General features: G+C 30.6%; 1 protein-coding gene across 1 annotated transcript; it reads left to right on the forward strand.

Moving 5' to 3' along the window:
* Positions 1-1,284: 1,284 nt before the first annotated feature.
* Positions 1,285-12,284, forward strand: LOC107436159 (sn-1-specific diacylglycerol lipase ABHD11). The gene is made up of 6 exons (XM_016047751.3): positions 1,285-1,557; positions 4,885-5,041; positions 6,474-6,647; positions 7,816-8,019; positions 9,823-10,019; positions 12,060-12,284. The coding sequence occupies exons 1-6, from the start codon at positions 1,550-1,552 to the stop codon at positions 12,187-12,189; spliced, it is 870 nt and encodes a 289-aa protein (XP_015903237.1). The 5' UTR covers positions 1,285-1,549; the 3' UTR covers positions 12,190-12,284.
* Positions 12,285-18,399: the final 6,115 nt, after the last annotated feature.

Below are 18,399 nucleotides of genomic sequence, written 5' to 3' on the forward strand. Positions count from 1 at the left end.
CTTTTTACGTTTAGCCACGAGTTAAAATGATTTTCAAATAACTTTTCAGTTGATAATAAAGCTTTTCAGCAAACTACAAAAAAATCTTTTATTTTGTTCGAATAAATACGTGAATTTCTTAAAGAGCTGTTTCATTGTTGTTGTTGTTAATTTACGTCGCACTAGAGCTGCACAATGGGCTATTGGCGACGGTCTGGGAAACATCCCGGAGGATGATCCGAAGACATGCCATCACAATTTTGATCCTCTGCGGAGGGGAGGGCACCCCCGCTTCGGTAGCCCGACGACCTGCGCGCGAAGTCGAGCACTTTACGGTAGCACAGTTTAACGAGGACCAATACCGCACACCCTCGGTCCCTACGCAGACTGATCCAAGTGGTCACCCACCCGCACACTGACCGCAGCCAGTGATGCTTGACTTCGGTGATCTGCTGGGAACCGTGTCTTATCGATCAGTCCACTGCGGGACAAAGAGCTGTTTCATACTGGACTCATCGTAAAGAAATGTTTCTCAGTAGAACACCTGAAGTCAAGCATCACTAGCAAAGCAACTGTCAGTGAGCGGGTGGATGATTACTATGATCAGCCTGTGAAGGGACCTAGAGTGTGCGGAATAGGTCTTCGTTAAACTGTTATACCGTAAAGTGTTCGATTTCGCAGGTAGTCAAGTAACCAAAGTGTGAGAACCATCCCTATCTGCAGAGGATCGAAATTATGTTTGTATGTCTTCAGATCATACTAAGGGATGTTTCACAGACCGTCATCAATAGCCCACTGCGCAGCACTAGTGTAACGGAAATAAAGCGCTACTATAACCTTAAAGAGCGTATTTTTAGGTGCCAATGCTGTAGCCATCTCAATTGATTGAGGTGCATAAAGGTTTAATTTGCTTAGTGTTTTTTTCTAGTCATTTCTAATCTCTAATATTCTTTAGTAATTTTGTTGCACAAACCTGTGATCTCTCAGTGGAAAATCTTATTTTCCATATAAGGTGTGGAGGCTGAGATAGCCTAGCTGGTAGCGTGTTGGACACATGTCCGAAAGATCATGAGTTTGATTCCCGTCGGCCGAAGACTTCCCGTGTTCCAAAATGGTGACTGGTATACGCTAAATCTGTCGGGGTCACAAAGTCCTAAAAGTTTCCATAACAAATAAATACTTCTAGGGGTGCTGGATTGGAGATTGCTCATGCTCTGGTTCAGGTCATAATTACGATCTGCGGATGGATGGTGTGTGAATGTGTCCTCATTGTAAAATGGTATCTGGCGTCTGTATGTTGTCTCCAGATCATAATGAGTGATCTTTCTCAGACCATTGCCGATAAGCCATTGTACAGTCCTAGTGCGATGTAAATAAAAGTACCGTATTTTATTGACTTTGATACACAAACCTGTGATCTCTCTGTTCAAAATCTAATTTTCTGGACCCGCTGAAATTTATGTATTCAAAACTACAACTTTCATTGTTCTTGAGTATATAAGTTTTCCTAAATGCTGCGGATTTTGCGTTTGTAGTTTTATTGTGCTTGAAAGTGTCAATTCTCGGAAGTATGGTTAGGTACGAAAATGTTTCTTTTTTATAAATTGTTTCAGATATTGTTATTGGATATCTCAAAATAATTGTGAAAATAAGATGTGTACACCGTAAAATTTTATTTTACGATTTAAAAGTGTGTCCATCTTTTTAGCGATAGTTAATTCACTTTTTCTGGGGATATGTTTACCAAGGGAAAAAAGTGGCCTCACAGTGATTTCTCGTATTTTCATTTTTCCCCTGTTTGACTTAAATGTTTTTTATCATGTTTCCTTTTGAGTACATAATGCATTTTTTTAGTTGTATTATAACAGATTCAAAAACGTATCAATATATTTAAACTAGAATTTTCATTTTAAATGAACAATCTTAATCCTTATTCAAATTTTAAGAAAAAAGAATCCTAATTCCTTATTTTGATGTATTTAATTGAACAATTCTGCTAGCAAGGCTTCTCTGCGTATGTTAGATACTTATCGAGATGTTGCTTGAAATGTAATTAAGTTATTTTTAATTGAAAACCTACATCAAACCTTCATTTTTTGGTTTGTAGTATACAGTTTGGTAGAGGTGCCTCGTGGAGTATAATTGATCAATATGCTTTAAAATTTGATAAGAATATTACGACGAGTAACAAATTATTTTCCAACTAAAAGTTTATCTTCAGATTCTAATATCTTATTTTGTATTGACCCTTACATATCTCTAATTCAGTTTTCAAATTCTTCGGAGTTTGGGATTTGTGAGGCTTAGTTACTAGCTAACTAAAAATAAAGTTCTATTATTTACAAGGAGTATTGCTTAAATAAGTATTTGTTCAAGTGATATACATAATTATTTGAAGAGAAATATTACTAAAATAAAACTAAAGGCAGTTACAGAAAATAAAGCACTTCCAAACTCATTAAATTTCAACTTTTTGAGCGCTGTTTTGAACTTTTGAGGTTAATAAAGTCCAAAATGCAAAAAAATTTCAGAATAAAATGGAAATAAGAATAAAATGGAGACATTTTTGATAGGATCGTATCATTGTCACACAGTCTAACTTCTCCAAGAAATTTACGATTTTTTTCTAATAAAATATTTAACTATAAGTGCGTGCATTCCTCTGTAATTGATATACAATTATTAATTATTTGATATATTTAGAAATCATCTTTTAGTCATTAATTCTAAGTTTATTTATCTAAGTTGCAAAATTAATTATAAAGGTTATGCAAAATAACTTAATATCTTTAGTAATTTTTTAGTTTATGGACATTAAAAAATGTCTAATAACATGCTGGGGATATACTTGGCAATTCCCTATAATGGATTAGCACAAATTCATATTTGGTGCAAATATAAAGTATATTTTTTAAACCATGTTATCAGATATAATTTTAAACTAATTACTTCAAATACTAGACATAAAAAATAGATTTTGAAATTAACATTTATTTAGTGGAATAATATTTTCCTAGGATTCAACGCAAAGTTTAAGAGTATAATTTTGAGTTTGAGTCACTCTCAGTAAAACCCAGTCTACCATTTTACACTAAATCACACAGCTCTGTAACTAAGGTATCAAAATGTATTAAATTGAGTAGAGGGAATAATAGAACATTTTATTGAAATTTTTTTACAAGCATTAATTTATAAATATTGGGCCATAGTCCATACTATGATGATCCCATCAACGGGAAATTTTTCCAGCACGTAATTTAAATTATATGAAACTCTGACTAGCAATCTTAATGAATAAATGTTTCGACTAGATTTTTATTAAATACCTGTTTTTAAGAGCATTTTTAAAGCTCTTTTTGCCTATTAAAGACTTATTTCTAAAAATTAAAATTGTAAAAATACTTAAGAATTTGTAATTCCAAAGATTATGTCTGTAAATAAGAATTCCGTTTGCTAATTGGTGAACTTCCATCATTTAGTCTAATATCAGTAAAAATCGGATAAAATTCTAGGACACTGAATTTTTAAAAAATTTCTCTTTAGAACTGCTTTGATTTGAAACTTATGATCATGAAGTCGTGCTTTTTAAGTCACGGGCTGTAGTTTCAAGTCTTTGGTTCTTATTTGCATATGCATTGAAAAATTTATGCAAATTTGAATTGATTCAAGGACTGTTTTGAAGTTCAGTTTTCAATTATGGGGTATTCTACTTCCAGATTGCAAGTTTTATTAATCTCTGATTATCTTATGACTTTAATGCAAAGAAGCAGATTTCTAAGAATATTTTGCAGCTACTTTAAGTTTAATTTGAAATGGTAGAATTTCGTGTAGCATATTTTTAATAACCTTGTTTTTTCTCACTCATTCATAAAGTTTAAGGCTTAGAGGTTTGAGGGGATCTGGAATAAATTATGAACTAGCTTTTGAACATCTTATTGATAGAAAATATAGCAGTAAGTTAATAACTTTATATCAGTTACTTTGCTTATTATATGGAATAACTACAACTAGGTTAAATATTCATAGAAATAAGAAAAAAAAGTTCATAAAAATGTCTATAGGTATTCTTATTGTAACTGTAAAAATTAAATGGATTAAAGATTTAAAATTTTTTAAAATTCTTGCATGTGTAGCATAAAGGACTACTTTAACTGATCATATCTTTGGAAATTTTTAACATATTTTTAATTTTAAAATATTCTTACTACTAAAAAAGTCTTAAATTTCTATCCAATATTTTCAGAGTATTGTAAGAAAACGAGAGGATAAAAAGTTTTTATGAAAATTCATATAAGTTAGGCCTATTAATTCTCATGCAGTTATTGCGTATAACGAAAGCAATCTCTGAAAGTTAAGAGCTTATTACTATATTTTCTGGCATAGGGTGTTCAAAAAGTTTTCGTTCGTAATTTATAGCAGCTTATCGTAATTTATTCGTGTTTAGTTAACTCGTGAAAGAATGATAATCTGTATTGAGTCCCTATACTTTTTCCTTTTCAACTTTTCCACCATAATTTAAATTAAGCATCTTGACAATTTGTGGGAAAATTGAATGTTCAAAACACAATGTATAGTTTAACATTTCTATTTTTAGCAATGTTTTAAACAGTTCTATCTTCATGTTTTAATTTTGTATTCATTCTTTTAAATTACTCTATATTGGGGATAACTAATGCAACAATCTTTTCATGCAACATGCTTTAAATACTTGATGTAAACGCAGTCTTGAAAGTTTTACAACTAGTCAATGCTCTTGAATTAACAATCGAAAAAAAACTTTAGTAATCCTGAAAGATGGTATCTAATCTGCATTATTTTGGATGATTTTAAAACTTCATTTTTAGTTTAAATGTGCATGTATTTGAATGGTTTGTTTTCAATAATTGAAATTGCTAACACTTTTAGATACTATGAACCGATCAAGCTCGCCTACCGAGTGTTTGAAGCGGCCGGAGGAAGCAGTAAGGCACTGACTCCAGTCATCTTCATGCACGATATTTATAATTGCAAGGAAGTCTGGCATAGCATCCCTCAACTTGTAGCAGACAGAACTAAAAGAATGGTACAAATTATACGCTTTATAAATTTTCTTAGCTTGTTTATTTGGTAACATAAATCCTTTATTTGGTGGCGCAAATGTACCAGCGGGTCTGTCAAATGTTCTAGTGGTACAAAGCTACGAATCAATTTCCAAGAGTTAATTATTACAAAATTTGAGGATATTGCTAGCTTGAATATTAATGGCTAATACTTAAAATCGCTAATAGCACTTTAAAGACAATATGAATATGAATATACTTAAGTTTCTTTCCAACGAGTAAAGAAACCTTGTCGATGCACTTCATACTGCGGAAATTTTCATTCTACAATTATGGTAAAATAACAGTCAGCAGTCTGCTCATCCAATTAACCGTAAAGTTTACGGTAAGGAACATTTTTAACTTCATGGTTTTAAAACAGTTTATAACTAGTATGGTTAATAACAATGAACACACTCTATATGGTTTTTAACCATTTACAACTAGAAATGTTTTACAATTGTACAAGAAATTTAACTGGGCATTAGAGATAGTTAAGCAGCTGTACGGTGCTGCTATCTATATGTGAATGAGAGTATAGTATTTTAATAGCCCAGGGTCACAAATTGGGATGTGAAAGACATAGGAAATTCTTTGAAGAGAATTTAGGAAATATTGTGGTGTCAACGCTAGGAATCGAACCTCCGTTCTGTTGATCATGAGATTGAGAAATTTGCTTTCTCGGCTATATGCACCTAACTGAAAGGAACCAAATGGCTTCATTAGGTGGATCAAGTTGGTATGATAAAATTATGTTTGTTTAACCGTAATAGGGGAAAACAATTAATAAAGGCTTCTCACATTTAAGTTTGAATCAAATATTATGAGTTTTGAGCTTTGTTTGAATATGGTAAAGCAAAGTGTCTAACCATTCACTCTGATAGATTTTTACCACGCATGCTAATTTTCATCTTTACCGTACACTTTAGGTTCTGTTACTCATATGCCATAGCTCTAACTACGTGTAGTTGGTGACTGATGCACGTTAAAATTCTGTAGAGTCGCAAAGTCCCTCATGTTCCCATAACAAATCAATACTTCTGGGGGTACTGGATTGGAGATCGATCGTTCTCTGATTCAGGTCAAAATTACGATCTGTGGATGTATGAATGGGTCCGCCTTATAAACAGGCGCCACGTACGGTGTGGCGGAAGTCTAATTCTTGGACATAGATGGCGCCACTGAAAAACAAGAATCGCACACTCTGCCTTAAATTTGCTCGGCTTAACCAAGCAGGCTTGCCCGTCTGGCAAGTTGCATTAGAACCAACCAACCAACCAAACTACGTTAGGTACAGCAGCTCTAAATGTATCCTGCTCTATGTGCTCAATTAGAGAGCAAACTTATTAATGAAATTTATTAAACTAATTAAGCACGTAAAGTAATTTTCTCATTAAAAATGAAACTGCATTCCAGGTTTTTGCTTACGACGCAAGGAACCACGGCGAGAGCGAATACACAAGCGAATCAGATTTTAATCTCAATGTTCCTGATCTCTACACGTTTATGAGTCGAATGCAGATTGAAAGTTCCATTTTGGTTGGCCACTGCTTTGGAGGAATGACTGCCATTAGTGCTGCTCTTGAAGAGGTATGTTTAAGTGATGCAAACGTTTACATTTATGGTGTTATGTATAATTCTAAATGTATTTCCTCAATTCGCATAATATTTAATTTCAAAATCATACGGAGGCTTTTGAATCCTTTCAACCTTAAAGATTTTTATTTTCATTAAGTATGATAGTAAATGCTTGGAAATTTTGCTTTTATAGTTGTGTCTGGAGAACGGTCAAAACTGACACCTTTCTAAAAGTGCTGATTTTCAATTCTTCGTCATGATTACGCAAATCTAATTTTTTAAAATTTTAAAATTTCGTTAAAATTTTGCTCAAGAATTTTTTCAATCTTTATTTCATGAAGAGTTCTGCGTGCGTTTTGCCTGAAACCTTTGTAATAAATGGTGGTAGAATAATAAATGTGTTTTTAAATGGCTAGTTTTAGCTTAGTTTCCGGAGCGTCAAGTTTAAAAAACGTTAGGTGTTCAGAGCTTGTGAAATAAAATTTTTGATGATTAACTTTCTGCAACTGGATATGAAATGCGTGGCTAATTTGACCTGACGGAGATATTAATCACAGTATCATGGCTTGAAATTGGTACATGCTGGAGGACAGACAAAGGTGGAGGGCTGTGGAGTAATGCAGGCCAAATGCCTGTGGATTTGGTTTTCTACTGGTTTTACACTCCAGATAATCTCGTGATTTTTTTTTCCATCTTACTTGGAGAAATCACAACTTGTTATATTTTAAGTATATTCTCCCTTAAGTTTCCAGTAGAGTAGATTTTGAGTTTCGTTTAATTAAACATTACATTTAATTTAATAAGTATCTTAAACCTTTCCTCTCATTTTTAGTTTATTATTAGATTCAGCTTTTAGAATCGTCAATTTTTTCCTCACTTTCGTAATTTGCAAGAGTTTAGAGCAGCATTACTATCCGTACCTTTCGCCGTTAAACTTTTCATACATACGGAACATGTATTTGATTTATAATAAATGAAAACAATAGAATTTTAGCATAAGTTTAAGCAAAAGGGTGTTCAGACTGTTCCGTTGAGAATTCTGATACAGTTCACACTGATTAAACAACTTTCTAAATTTAAAGAAATTTGTAGAGTTACACAAGTCTGTAATATTTTTATTTTTTAAAAGAAATTGAAATTTTAATGTTTAGTTACCACAGTTAGATTTCTTTTCATATAGCCTAAAAAAGTAGAAAAGGCCTTTGTTTTGGACATGTCTGTTACCATTCCAAGATACGTAATAGAGAGTAAGATTTCAGAATTTAGCGTGTGGCCTGAAAAGTTCGATAAACTCTTCAAGATCACAAAGAATCCAGAAAAATTTATGGAGCTTCTCTTTGACAGCATGGCTCCAGTTTTATTCGGGAAGTTGGCTGAAAATCCAGTAAGTTTATACATTTTTCAATGTTCCTGTATCAATAAAAAAAAACTTTTCCTCTTGTAGTATGCTGTTACAGCCCTTAACATAAGCAGTCCTTTGACTTTGAAGTTTATTCAGTTATGCTAGAAAATAAATTTTCTTTGCACAATTAAGCATATACCAGGCTTTTTAACCAGTTTCATAAATTTTTAAAATTTTTTTTTTTTACCAATTGTAGTAAAATATCCTCTTTAAATTATCTTGACAGAGCAGTTATAGTACGAAGCAATACCGTATGAGTCTGTGAGCTTCATAATATTCAGAACATCAGAATATTTCATAAATTATGAAGTGTCACAGCATTTTTCCTATAAAGTTGTAATAAATACCTTGCATGTCGTCTTCCAACCGAAAATTAATCCCGGCTATTATAACTATGTACAAACTTAATACGACCGATTAATTTAAGGGCTTAACTTAAGAAAAATAAAATACAGATTTCTAACTTTTTCAATTTTATGTATAGAAATAACAAAAAACCCTCAAAAGTTTATCACTACTTCGATTCTTTTCAGTTCCGTTTTTAGGACCCGCTATTTTCTTTAGAAGTGCATTTTAACCGGAATCCTAAGTAAATTAGTCACAATCATCTTAAACGCAGGAAATAAGTCTGTGTGCGTACAGGAACTGCTTTAATTCTCCTATTTGTTTAATGTAAAAATGAATCTAAAATTTATAAAATTGCAAGAGTGAGTCACTGCATCTAATGTAATTAAATTACTAAAGGCTGCTTTAAATGTTTGGATATTGAATGATATCAGTCTGTTGCCGCGCTTGACTAAGTATCTTTCAAACTTTGCTGCTTATACTCAACCTCCAAATTACGTTAATATATTATAACTATATTTAGTTTCTTATCAGGCAAATGACATGCCAAATGGCACTAAAGTCACAGAGCTGAACCAGTAAGTTAACAGTTTAAGCACAAAACAAAACTTCATTTCGTTGGCAAATTTTTCGGCTAGAAATGATTTCATAGTCAGAATTTCTGAAAATTCTAACTGTTTGGCATAATATGTAGAAAGTGCCAAATATAGCTATCATTGTTTTTAAACTAAATTATTTCCAATAACCGTAAATCTGAAATAATTTTAGATAGAATACTTTGAAAAGTTTCGATTTAATTTTAAAGTTAGATTAAACAATACAAAAGATTCCGCCGATGAAAGATTTTCTCTATCACTCTCTGTGCAATCAATATTTTTTTATAAGAACTTTTTAAGTTTCTTTTTGGTTAATTTTACTTTTCAGAGGAAATGACTGAAATTCTGATTTTTTTAAAAAAAAATCAAAGTTTATTTTTGTTAAATTTACAAACAAAATCTTCTGAAATTACATTAACTGTATTTAATATTTAAAACAATATAGCTAAAATAGATAATACTTCAAACTAAAATTTTTCAAATTACTTAATTAACCAATTTCCAAAATTGTTTTTGTTAAAGCTAAACATCCTAAAATTTTAAAGGAATTTGTCAGATACTAAATGAAGAGTAAATTAGTTTTGATCAGAATTAGTGAAGAAAGTGAATTAATGAAAAGTGTTTTAAATCATGCAAACCCTGGCTCTCAGTCAATCTGTCTAGTAGGCGTATGTCACAACCCCTAGTCTTATCTAGCATAGATGGTAATCTATATACTTCATTCTTGAATTTGCTTATAATTTATTCTAAAATTTTTTGAAGATAAAGCGGAAGAATACTCTTTTGAACAATTTATCACAAAACTTTACGTATGTTATTAAATAGTTTTTGCTAAAATTTTCAGGAATTCACTAAAGCAAAAAAAGACTATTTGATATCACATCTATGCAAAAAGTTGCCAGATGGAACATATGGATTGAACTTCAATTACAGGACTCTTCAGGACGCCTTGAAAATATACCATAGAAATCCCGTTATAAACTGCGGCATGTATCATGGACCAGCCTATTTTATGTTTGGTACCTATGCCTTATTTAAAGCGTGAGTATTTTCAATTTTAAAAGCTTTTTGATTTTCATTTTCAAACTTTTAAGAAACTTTTTCCTAAACCTTACTGGTAACACGTGACAACGCCGTTTTCCCTTCTCGACCTATCTCATACCAGAGAGCTTTTCAGACTCCAGCAGTCCGTGATCTCATGAATGTGATTTCTAATTGGAACGTTTTATTTAAATTTTTAACGATACTAAATGGTGGCTGAAGCCAGCTAATTCGAATGATGTTCTTCAGGCGTTTAAACTTCGATGTACTTTGTGCTCAGAGTACTTTTATTTGACCCAGGGTATTTAAGCAAATGCACATGTTCGGCTATTCAGAGACGTTTAGTGAATCTAGCACTTGAATTACTCTGCTCTGGACTTGTGCTTATATTTAGACTGCGTGGAAAAAAGATAGAATGATTAATGGGTGTAGATTTGACGTTTGCGGTCTGCTAAATGCATTTTGTATGTTTTTGGCCAAATTTGCAGTTTTTAAAAAATACCTGGTACTATTTTTATAGTATATTTAAGTACTACGAATGATAAAAAAAACTGCAATTTCTGGTGTATTTGATTGCAGTGAATTTAAATGAAGTTAGGCTTAATGGGAGAAAATTTCCCGCTCCCGTGCGTAAGTATTATCTGGAAGCGTGTGGATCTGGGGAAAGCGTTTCTCTCCTGTAGCAGGGCTTTAAGATATTAATGGTGGAGGAGAGAGAAACTTTATAAAACGTGTTCAACAGGATAATTTTCCCGAACAGAGTTACTCTCTGAAGGTTAATTTTTCAACACTGGATTGCCTACTTTGTCGTGTTTCAACAAACTCGGTGAGAAATTTTTAAATGTTCGATAATTATAATTTCATTAATTACTGATTTTAATGAAGTTAAGTGCATTTTTACTTCTGTGTTATGTTTTATGATTTGTCCCCGTCGAAACATATCGGATATACTGATTTAACATTAGGCAATGACTATCTAATCATACCTGAAAAAACTAGTTAATGATAAACTAGTCTTCAACTTATTAAATCAGTTATTTTTCTAAAAATTTGCTTTGAATTATACATAAACTTTTAAATTATATCAGTGAAGATACTAAAGTAAATATTCTTAAAAATAGTTTTCGACGTGATGTCAAAGGTGTATTTAAACTTTTTATTTTTCCTTGGAACCTCTCATAGATTTTGTTAAGTTAAATTTACGCTAATTTACTTTCTCTAATTTGGGAAAAGTTAAAATGCTGGCCGTCGAAAGTTCAGACCGTTTAATGTTAACTTTACATTTGGCACTTTTTGCCATTTCTAGTTTTTTTGAGCGAATTGAAAATTTTGGTACAAATTATAAAAAACTGTTAATTTAAAGATAATTAACTCCATGCAAAAAGTTTTTATTTTACTTAATGGTTGAAAAACTTTTTGAATTGTAAGACCTACAATTTTTTAGATAATTTTAAAAATGTAATTTTAAATTGTAAAATGCAAAATTAATATTAAAGAGTGCAAACTTTCTACTGATCAAACCATTGGGACCGTATTTTTTGGGGTCATGAATTCTCATAAGTCGAAAAGATTTATTCAGAGAAAGAAAGTTTTTATCTTAACGTATATCTAATAACGTAAAATATAGTCTGTATTACTTAGCATATTTAAAGGTACCCCTTCGAACCATTAAGGAAGTCTTATGCTATAATACCATGAAAACGAAAGTTATTCAGGTTTTTGCGGCATTAACTTTGCGCACTGTATCTTCTATGTTAATTCCCTTCCCTATCAGTCTGGAGCAGAAGCGGGGACTATGGTTATGTTTAACCATTTCTAGTAGGGGAGTTTGGTCAGCATTTAAGGCAGGTTATGGCTCTGGTTGGCGAGAGAAAAGGAGCTCTCTTCTTTGAGATACGGTATGTATTGTGTCCGTAGAATCAGACTGTCTTAGACTTTGGAGAGGAGAGCTCTTTCTGTAGACAAACTATACTTTTATATTCTTTCTAGATTTTCATTAACTCTCTCATTTATTTTTTCTTTTAAATCTCCTAATTGCAGGGAGGCTGAGGAAGTTGAAATCAAGAAGCATTTTCCTAGAGCAGAAGTGGAAGAGGTTAGAGCAGCCACAAGTAACTTCTTCACGGATAATCCAAAGGCGTTTGCTGATTACCTTATTAGGAATATGTAACAATGTAGCTCAACAAGCATTCAGAATTTTTTAGTCTTAGATGAAGTGTTGACTAATTGTAAATTCTAACAAATAAAACTTAGTGAAAATATTAATCTTTCCTTTTATTGCCTTTTTGGCTGTAAGCCGAATTCTGAGTATTACGTAGGTGTATTACGACAGGTGCTTTCGCGCATCTCCAGTTAATTTATTTTCTCTAAATTTATAATTTTCTCTTCAGACAAAGAGGAAAAAGTTCTCTCTTAACTATTTCCATTTGAAATGTCACAAATCTTCTTTTTCTTGAAGTTTTTACACCAGATTATGAGACAATTCTAGAAAAGACAATCTTTAATATCGACTTTTTGGTTAAGGATGAAAAAGCTCTTAAGCGACTTAAGATTTTAACGTTTTAGTGTCGGCTAAATGCACTCCATCATTAAACATTTTAGCTTTTCCTATAATCGTTTTTATCAGTTTACTGAGATAAAACATGACATCTACCAGTAAACGTTCAATCACCATCGAGGACAATATAAAGATTACTAAACTATTTACAGACTGATCAAAATTTCAGAATAACGTTGCATCTGCAGTCGTAACTGATCATTCTGTAACTGGAAAATTTTATCTATACATTCTTTTACCCTGAACCTTCGGTCATGTTAGAATCCCAGGAAATAAAAAGGCGGATAAAATGGCAAAATATAGTAAAAACTTTCCAACCGACCAACAGCTTGTGCAGGTGTTAAAAATGCTATAAATAGTTCATTAGCTAAGACATGTGAGGCAACATGGAATAAAGATATTAATAATAAACTGTTTCAAATAAAACAATCAATAATCCCTCTTAGACCATTAAATATGCCTAGAAAATTAGAAGTCATTACAAATTGATAACTAATTGGAGCAACACTTTCTTAGAAAGAAGGCCTCAGCAAGGATCAATTTAGTAGTCTTATGTACAAACATAAACTGCGCAGGGGAGGTTATACGAAAGATGCCACGAAGTACCGGCTACTGAGCTACGCATTAGGGAAAAATATCATTACGTTTGTATTACTAAAAGATCAAATTTTTTGCTTATGGTAACCCGTGCCGAGGCCTTCTCTCATCTGGGAGATATTTATTGGACACAGGTTTCACCAACAAACATTTATTTGCTGAACCAAACCCCATATGAAAGTGACAAGGACCTTTAATAGTAAAATATATTAAACCCAGTGTATTAAATACAAAAAAGCTTTAACGGTACTTCAACCATGAATTTCCAACTTTACAGGCTTTAATTTGGGATACTCCTCACAAACTCCTAAATTTACTTAAATTTTAAACAAAATTTAAATTTTGTATAAAATTTACGAAATTTTTATATTTTAATTGTTATATAAAATCTAGAAAAATTTTATATTTTATATTAGGGAGATAGGTTTTTACTTTAAGATTTAAATCTATTTTTTTCTTCTGAGATTACTTTTACCAAGGATGAAGCATAATATGGCTCTTGTGTTAGAAATAATAGCTAACTCAACAGAGTCCTTGAACAACTCCTTTTGTCTTAATTTCTCATTTGAGTATGACTCTTATAAGTCGGGAACAACGAAATCTGTAACTTAAGGATTTCTTCAACAAACGAAACCTACTAACATTTGTTTGTTACCCGTTAACAAAAATCTGTTAAAAATGTTAACTAATGTTTGTTTTTAAAGATTGTTTTAATTTTTGAAGTCTTTATGTATAATTGAATTATATGGCAGCATGTTTTAAAATGGAATGAAAGCAGAAAGAAAAAAAATACCAGTTAACCTGCTTAAAAAAAACCTCGTAGTCAGCTCGTTACTCAATTTTGATGAGTAACAAAACTGTTTAACCCTTTGACGCAGATAGGACACCGGTACTCTTTTTGTATATCATATTTTAGATGCTCTAATTACAAGAAAAAATTTATTTTAGCATTTTCTTAATTATAAAAAACTAATAGTAAAAAATTTGTTAGATTATCGGAATCACATTTGTACTAAAACATAAAGTCCAAAAAAGTAGATTTAAATTTTTGTTTCTCATTGATATTCAAAAATGAATCAATAATTGATTTCTGTGAATGAAAGAAATTTCAATGATGAATAACTGTTTCTTTTAAATCTAAATAACTGCAAATTTGAAAAAAATGTTTAGATGTGAGCCGTGTTTAGAAGAGCTTCAACATAGTGAAAAGCACTGACGTTTCATGTTGTATTTCATAACCATAAATTATTAATAAGCTAAATACATTATTTTTAACTTGTTTTTGACCTTTTTTTATCACAAATTAATGAAAAAAAGTATAAAAAATATGTTTAATAAAGGGTTAATAGTTTGAGTTAGTTCAAATCTAGATTCTGCTATAACCGTGGTTATGTCTTGATTGATAAATATTTTAAGAAAAAGTTACCTTCCCACTAAAACTCAGCGATTCACCAAACCATTAAACAACAAAATTTCTTCTATAAAGGCTTTGTAATAAAATTTACTTTACCGTCAAAAAAGGAAATTTATCGACAGTAAAATTGTCGTACGAGTTTCTGTACATAAAATGTGTAATCGACATTGAGCCATTATTACGTATTTAATGGTAAATAAAATTTTGGAGTCGTTCCGTTAATAAAAAGTTACTCCTTTTTGAGGTGTAATGTTTAGTTGTTTCAGCTGAGGAGCTTTATAGCCGAAAGGATACAGACAAGTAATTCTTGTCGAGTTTCAAGAAAATGTTAAAAAGAATTTTCTTACTTTGTTTACGCTCTGGTGCATTAAATTTTTTAAAACTTTGGCCTTTATTGGCAACAATATTTTATATTGAACAGTTATTGAGATAGAAAACTAGTATATGTTTTGTTTCCAGGATTAGTCCAGGTTTAGGGTCTGTATAAATTATATACTATACGGAAAGTTGAGTGTTAAAGAAGAAAAAGCATGCACATTAAAGATTGGCGGCGTAAAATGTTTCATTTGTTATGTCTTTCTTTGTTATTTTATTTCGATGAAAAATTCTATTTATTGTATAAATTTAAAACCTATGATTTATTACCAAGATTTAGAATTGGAGCATTTTTATTCTTTATCTGGTTAAAGACTTTTTTTAAAATTATTTCTATAGTTATAACGACTGTCAAATATGTTTTAACGGCTCCATAGAAGTTAATTTTAAATAAAATAAAAATAAATGTATTGATAGGATTTTTGTATTTTCAAGGATTGGCAAAGTTTGATTTGAAAAAAGTAAATTTAAATTATTGCCAGGGGATCGCTTTAACGTTTGTTCAAAAAATTTAGGATTTTTTCAAATTAAATGCGTGGTTCAATGCATTTTTGCTGTATTTAGTAACTCCAGAGTTAATTGTTTTTAAACTTAGAAGTCTAGTTATAAAATTCACATTGCTTTTTTTGACTTTAACTGAATATATCTTTAGCTACAAAAGTTATTTTCCCCTAAAAATAGAAAAAAACCCTATTTGGTGTGTTAATGAGACAGAATTTTTTAGGAGGATTTTTAAAATTTTTATTTTATTTTACAGGGTTATTCAAAATTTCCTCCGGGATTTATAGTAAGAAAGCGAAAACGAATATGGTAAAAAGAACATATCAAATTATTCCAAAAGTACTCAAGTTTTAATTTAAGCAGTTGCCGGTAGATGGCAGTAACATGTGCCACTGAAGTCAGTTGTAGTAAAGAAAAATGGCGTTTACAGGCGGAGGGAATTATGAATAACCCTGTATATATGTTTTTTTAACACAAAAAAATCCCTACAAAATGTCCACATTGACCCACCTTTATACTTTTAGGGTTTATATAACTTCCATTTATGCTAGTTCCACGTAGTAACAAAATACGGACGGCATCGTTTGACTTTTAAAATTGAAAATTTGAAGTTAAGCGAAATCGTTCACGATTAAAAGTTTAGAATCCATGTTCACCCAAACGATAGAAAAATTTAAATTCTGAATAAAAGAAGTATAAAGAAATATTCGATTTTCAGCGTTCCATTAAGGAAACTTAGTTGTTATTCTCACTTAACTTTAAATTATAGTTGACAAGTTCGGTTACAGCCCTGTATATAATTCACAAAACAGTACTTTTTCTGTATGTCAGATTATTTCTACTGAAATTTTTGCAAGGGTGTCTGTTAGTTTGTTTTTTAACTATGCCACGTTGTTTTAGCAAGTAAAGGTAATTTTATAAACAATTTGTAGTTCTTCTCAGTTATCAGTGCAATCTGCTTGCGAATTGTATAAATAAATTCGAAAAAAAAAACCCCACTAGTTTCCTGAGCAGAACGCAATAAAATGTAAATTTCTGTCTCCTCCCCTTTTCTCATTAATAGATTTTTCGAATTTCGGACAATTTTGGTACATCCAGTCAATTCTGAAATATTAACAGCAAGAAAGGTAATGCTATTAGGGATGAAAAAAATGTTATGCAAATGCATAGATGTTATGAATATCAAAATCACATTGCACTGAGAAAAATTTAATCATAATTTTAAGTTCATTTCGTACATTTAGTTCATTTAGTTATCACTTTATGATCCATTGATTCGTATTGTAATTTTATCAATCTTCAACGTCCTTTTGCTACTTTAAGAAATATTAAATGTATTTATTATAATTTTTCGCAGCTATTTTAGTTTAACCTCCATTTTATTACTACTTTACTAACTTTTTATTACTCTCTTGTGGCTCAGTGCTATTTTCTCAGAAAATAAATAAATATTTGATGCTCTGATTTATTTCGCTTAACGAGATTCCTATGATTATACAAAATTTATAGAAAGTTCATCAAATTATTCCTTGCCACATTTTTAACTTAAATTTTTATTTTTAATTTCTTTGCTCTTCATTACTCTTATGATGTATCAATTACATTTGCTTCGAAAATAAATCTTTAGAAGTTATGTTGGCTTATTTTATTTGCTGATCATCACTATCAAGAAAAATAAAATGCCTAAATCTATTTCTAATTAAATTTCTTTTTTTATTTTTATTTAAATCTTACTATGCTTTTATTATCCTTTTAATGTTTATTTTCATTAATAAAGATACATAAAATATTAATTGATTCTTTGGCTTATACTGTGTACTTTACATCCTCATGTTCAGAAAATAAATAAATAAAGTGAACTATATTGTTTCTGATTGCCATTTTACTGTCACTTCTCTTTTTAATTTCTTACTTAATACTTCCTTATTATCGTTTTGTGTATCAACTTTCGGTCAAATGTTTATTATTAATAAATCCTTATTTGTTCTATCACTACGACTGAAAAAAATTCAATTCCTTTTTTATAGCATTTTATTTTTACTTAAAAAATTTTCATTTCTTTTTTATTGCCTTTTTATTACTCCTCGGTGGCTCAGCCAAATATTCTCTTAGAATGCGTTTCGAATTTTCTCTTATTTTGTTTAAGCAAATTTTAATGAATAAGAAATGTCTATTCACACTTTACTACCTCTTTATTTTTCTTTCACGTTTTTTATTCTTCTTTACTACCTTTTTATTCCTTTTTTTGCTGCCCTTTATTTCTTTTTTACCTTCTTTCTATTTTTTACTACCTCTTCATTATTTTTTTGTAGTTTAAACAAATATTACTTTAAAATAAATCATATTTTTGTTTAAGGGGATTTAAAAAACTAAATAAATGCCTATTTACGCTTTCATGCCTTTTTATTTTCATTTAACATTTCTGTTTTGTTTTTGCTATACTAGTATATTAGTATATTTTCATTGCTCAATTGCCATTCAAATTTTTCTTTAAAATAAGTAATTATTTAATTTATTATTCTGTTTGATGAGATCATTTTAAATACAAAAATAGCTGACATTCATTCATTCCCTCTTTGCTAGCTTTTTTATTTTTGCTCTTTGCTTTTCTTATTCTTACTTTGCTATATTTAACTACCGAACTATTACTTTTAATTACATTTATGTTTCAGTGAAATTTCTCCTTATAATAAATGGTTATTTCTTGTGTATAGATTATTTTGTTTACTGAGAACCTTACGAATTAAAAAAATAACATGATTAACCATTCACCTTTATTATTTTCACTTTCACTTAACTTTTTATTCCTTCGTTACAAAATGTTTATGATTTCATGCCTCTGTTGGATTTTTTTTTAAATGATGGATTGTAAAGGTTAATTTTTGTTATCTACACGTTTAAAGGTTATTATTTGAAATCTACACGTTTAGAAAAAC

This window comes from Parasteatoda tepidariorum, chromosome 5 (genome assembly GCF_043381705.1).
Source record: "Parasteatoda tepidariorum isolate YZ-2023 chromosome 5, CAS_Ptep_4.0, whole genome shotgun sequence".
Lineage (NCBI taxonomy): Eukaryota > Metazoa > Arthropoda > Arachnida > Araneae > Theridiidae > Parasteatoda > Parasteatoda tepidariorum.

What these genes read in the sequence shown, in the direction of transcription:
- LOC107436159 (XM_016047751.3), top strand. An exon ending in TTAGTGCTGCTCTTGAAGAG is followed by an intron (nt 6,648 to 7,815) that starts GTATGTTTAAGT and finishes CTTTTCATATAG; the next exon opens with CCTAAAAAAGTAGAAAAGGC. An exon ending in GGAAGTTGGCTGAAAATCCA is followed by an intron (nt 8,020 to 9,822) that starts GTAAGTTTATAC and finishes TAAAATTTTCAG; the next exon opens with GAATTCACTAAAGCAAAAAA.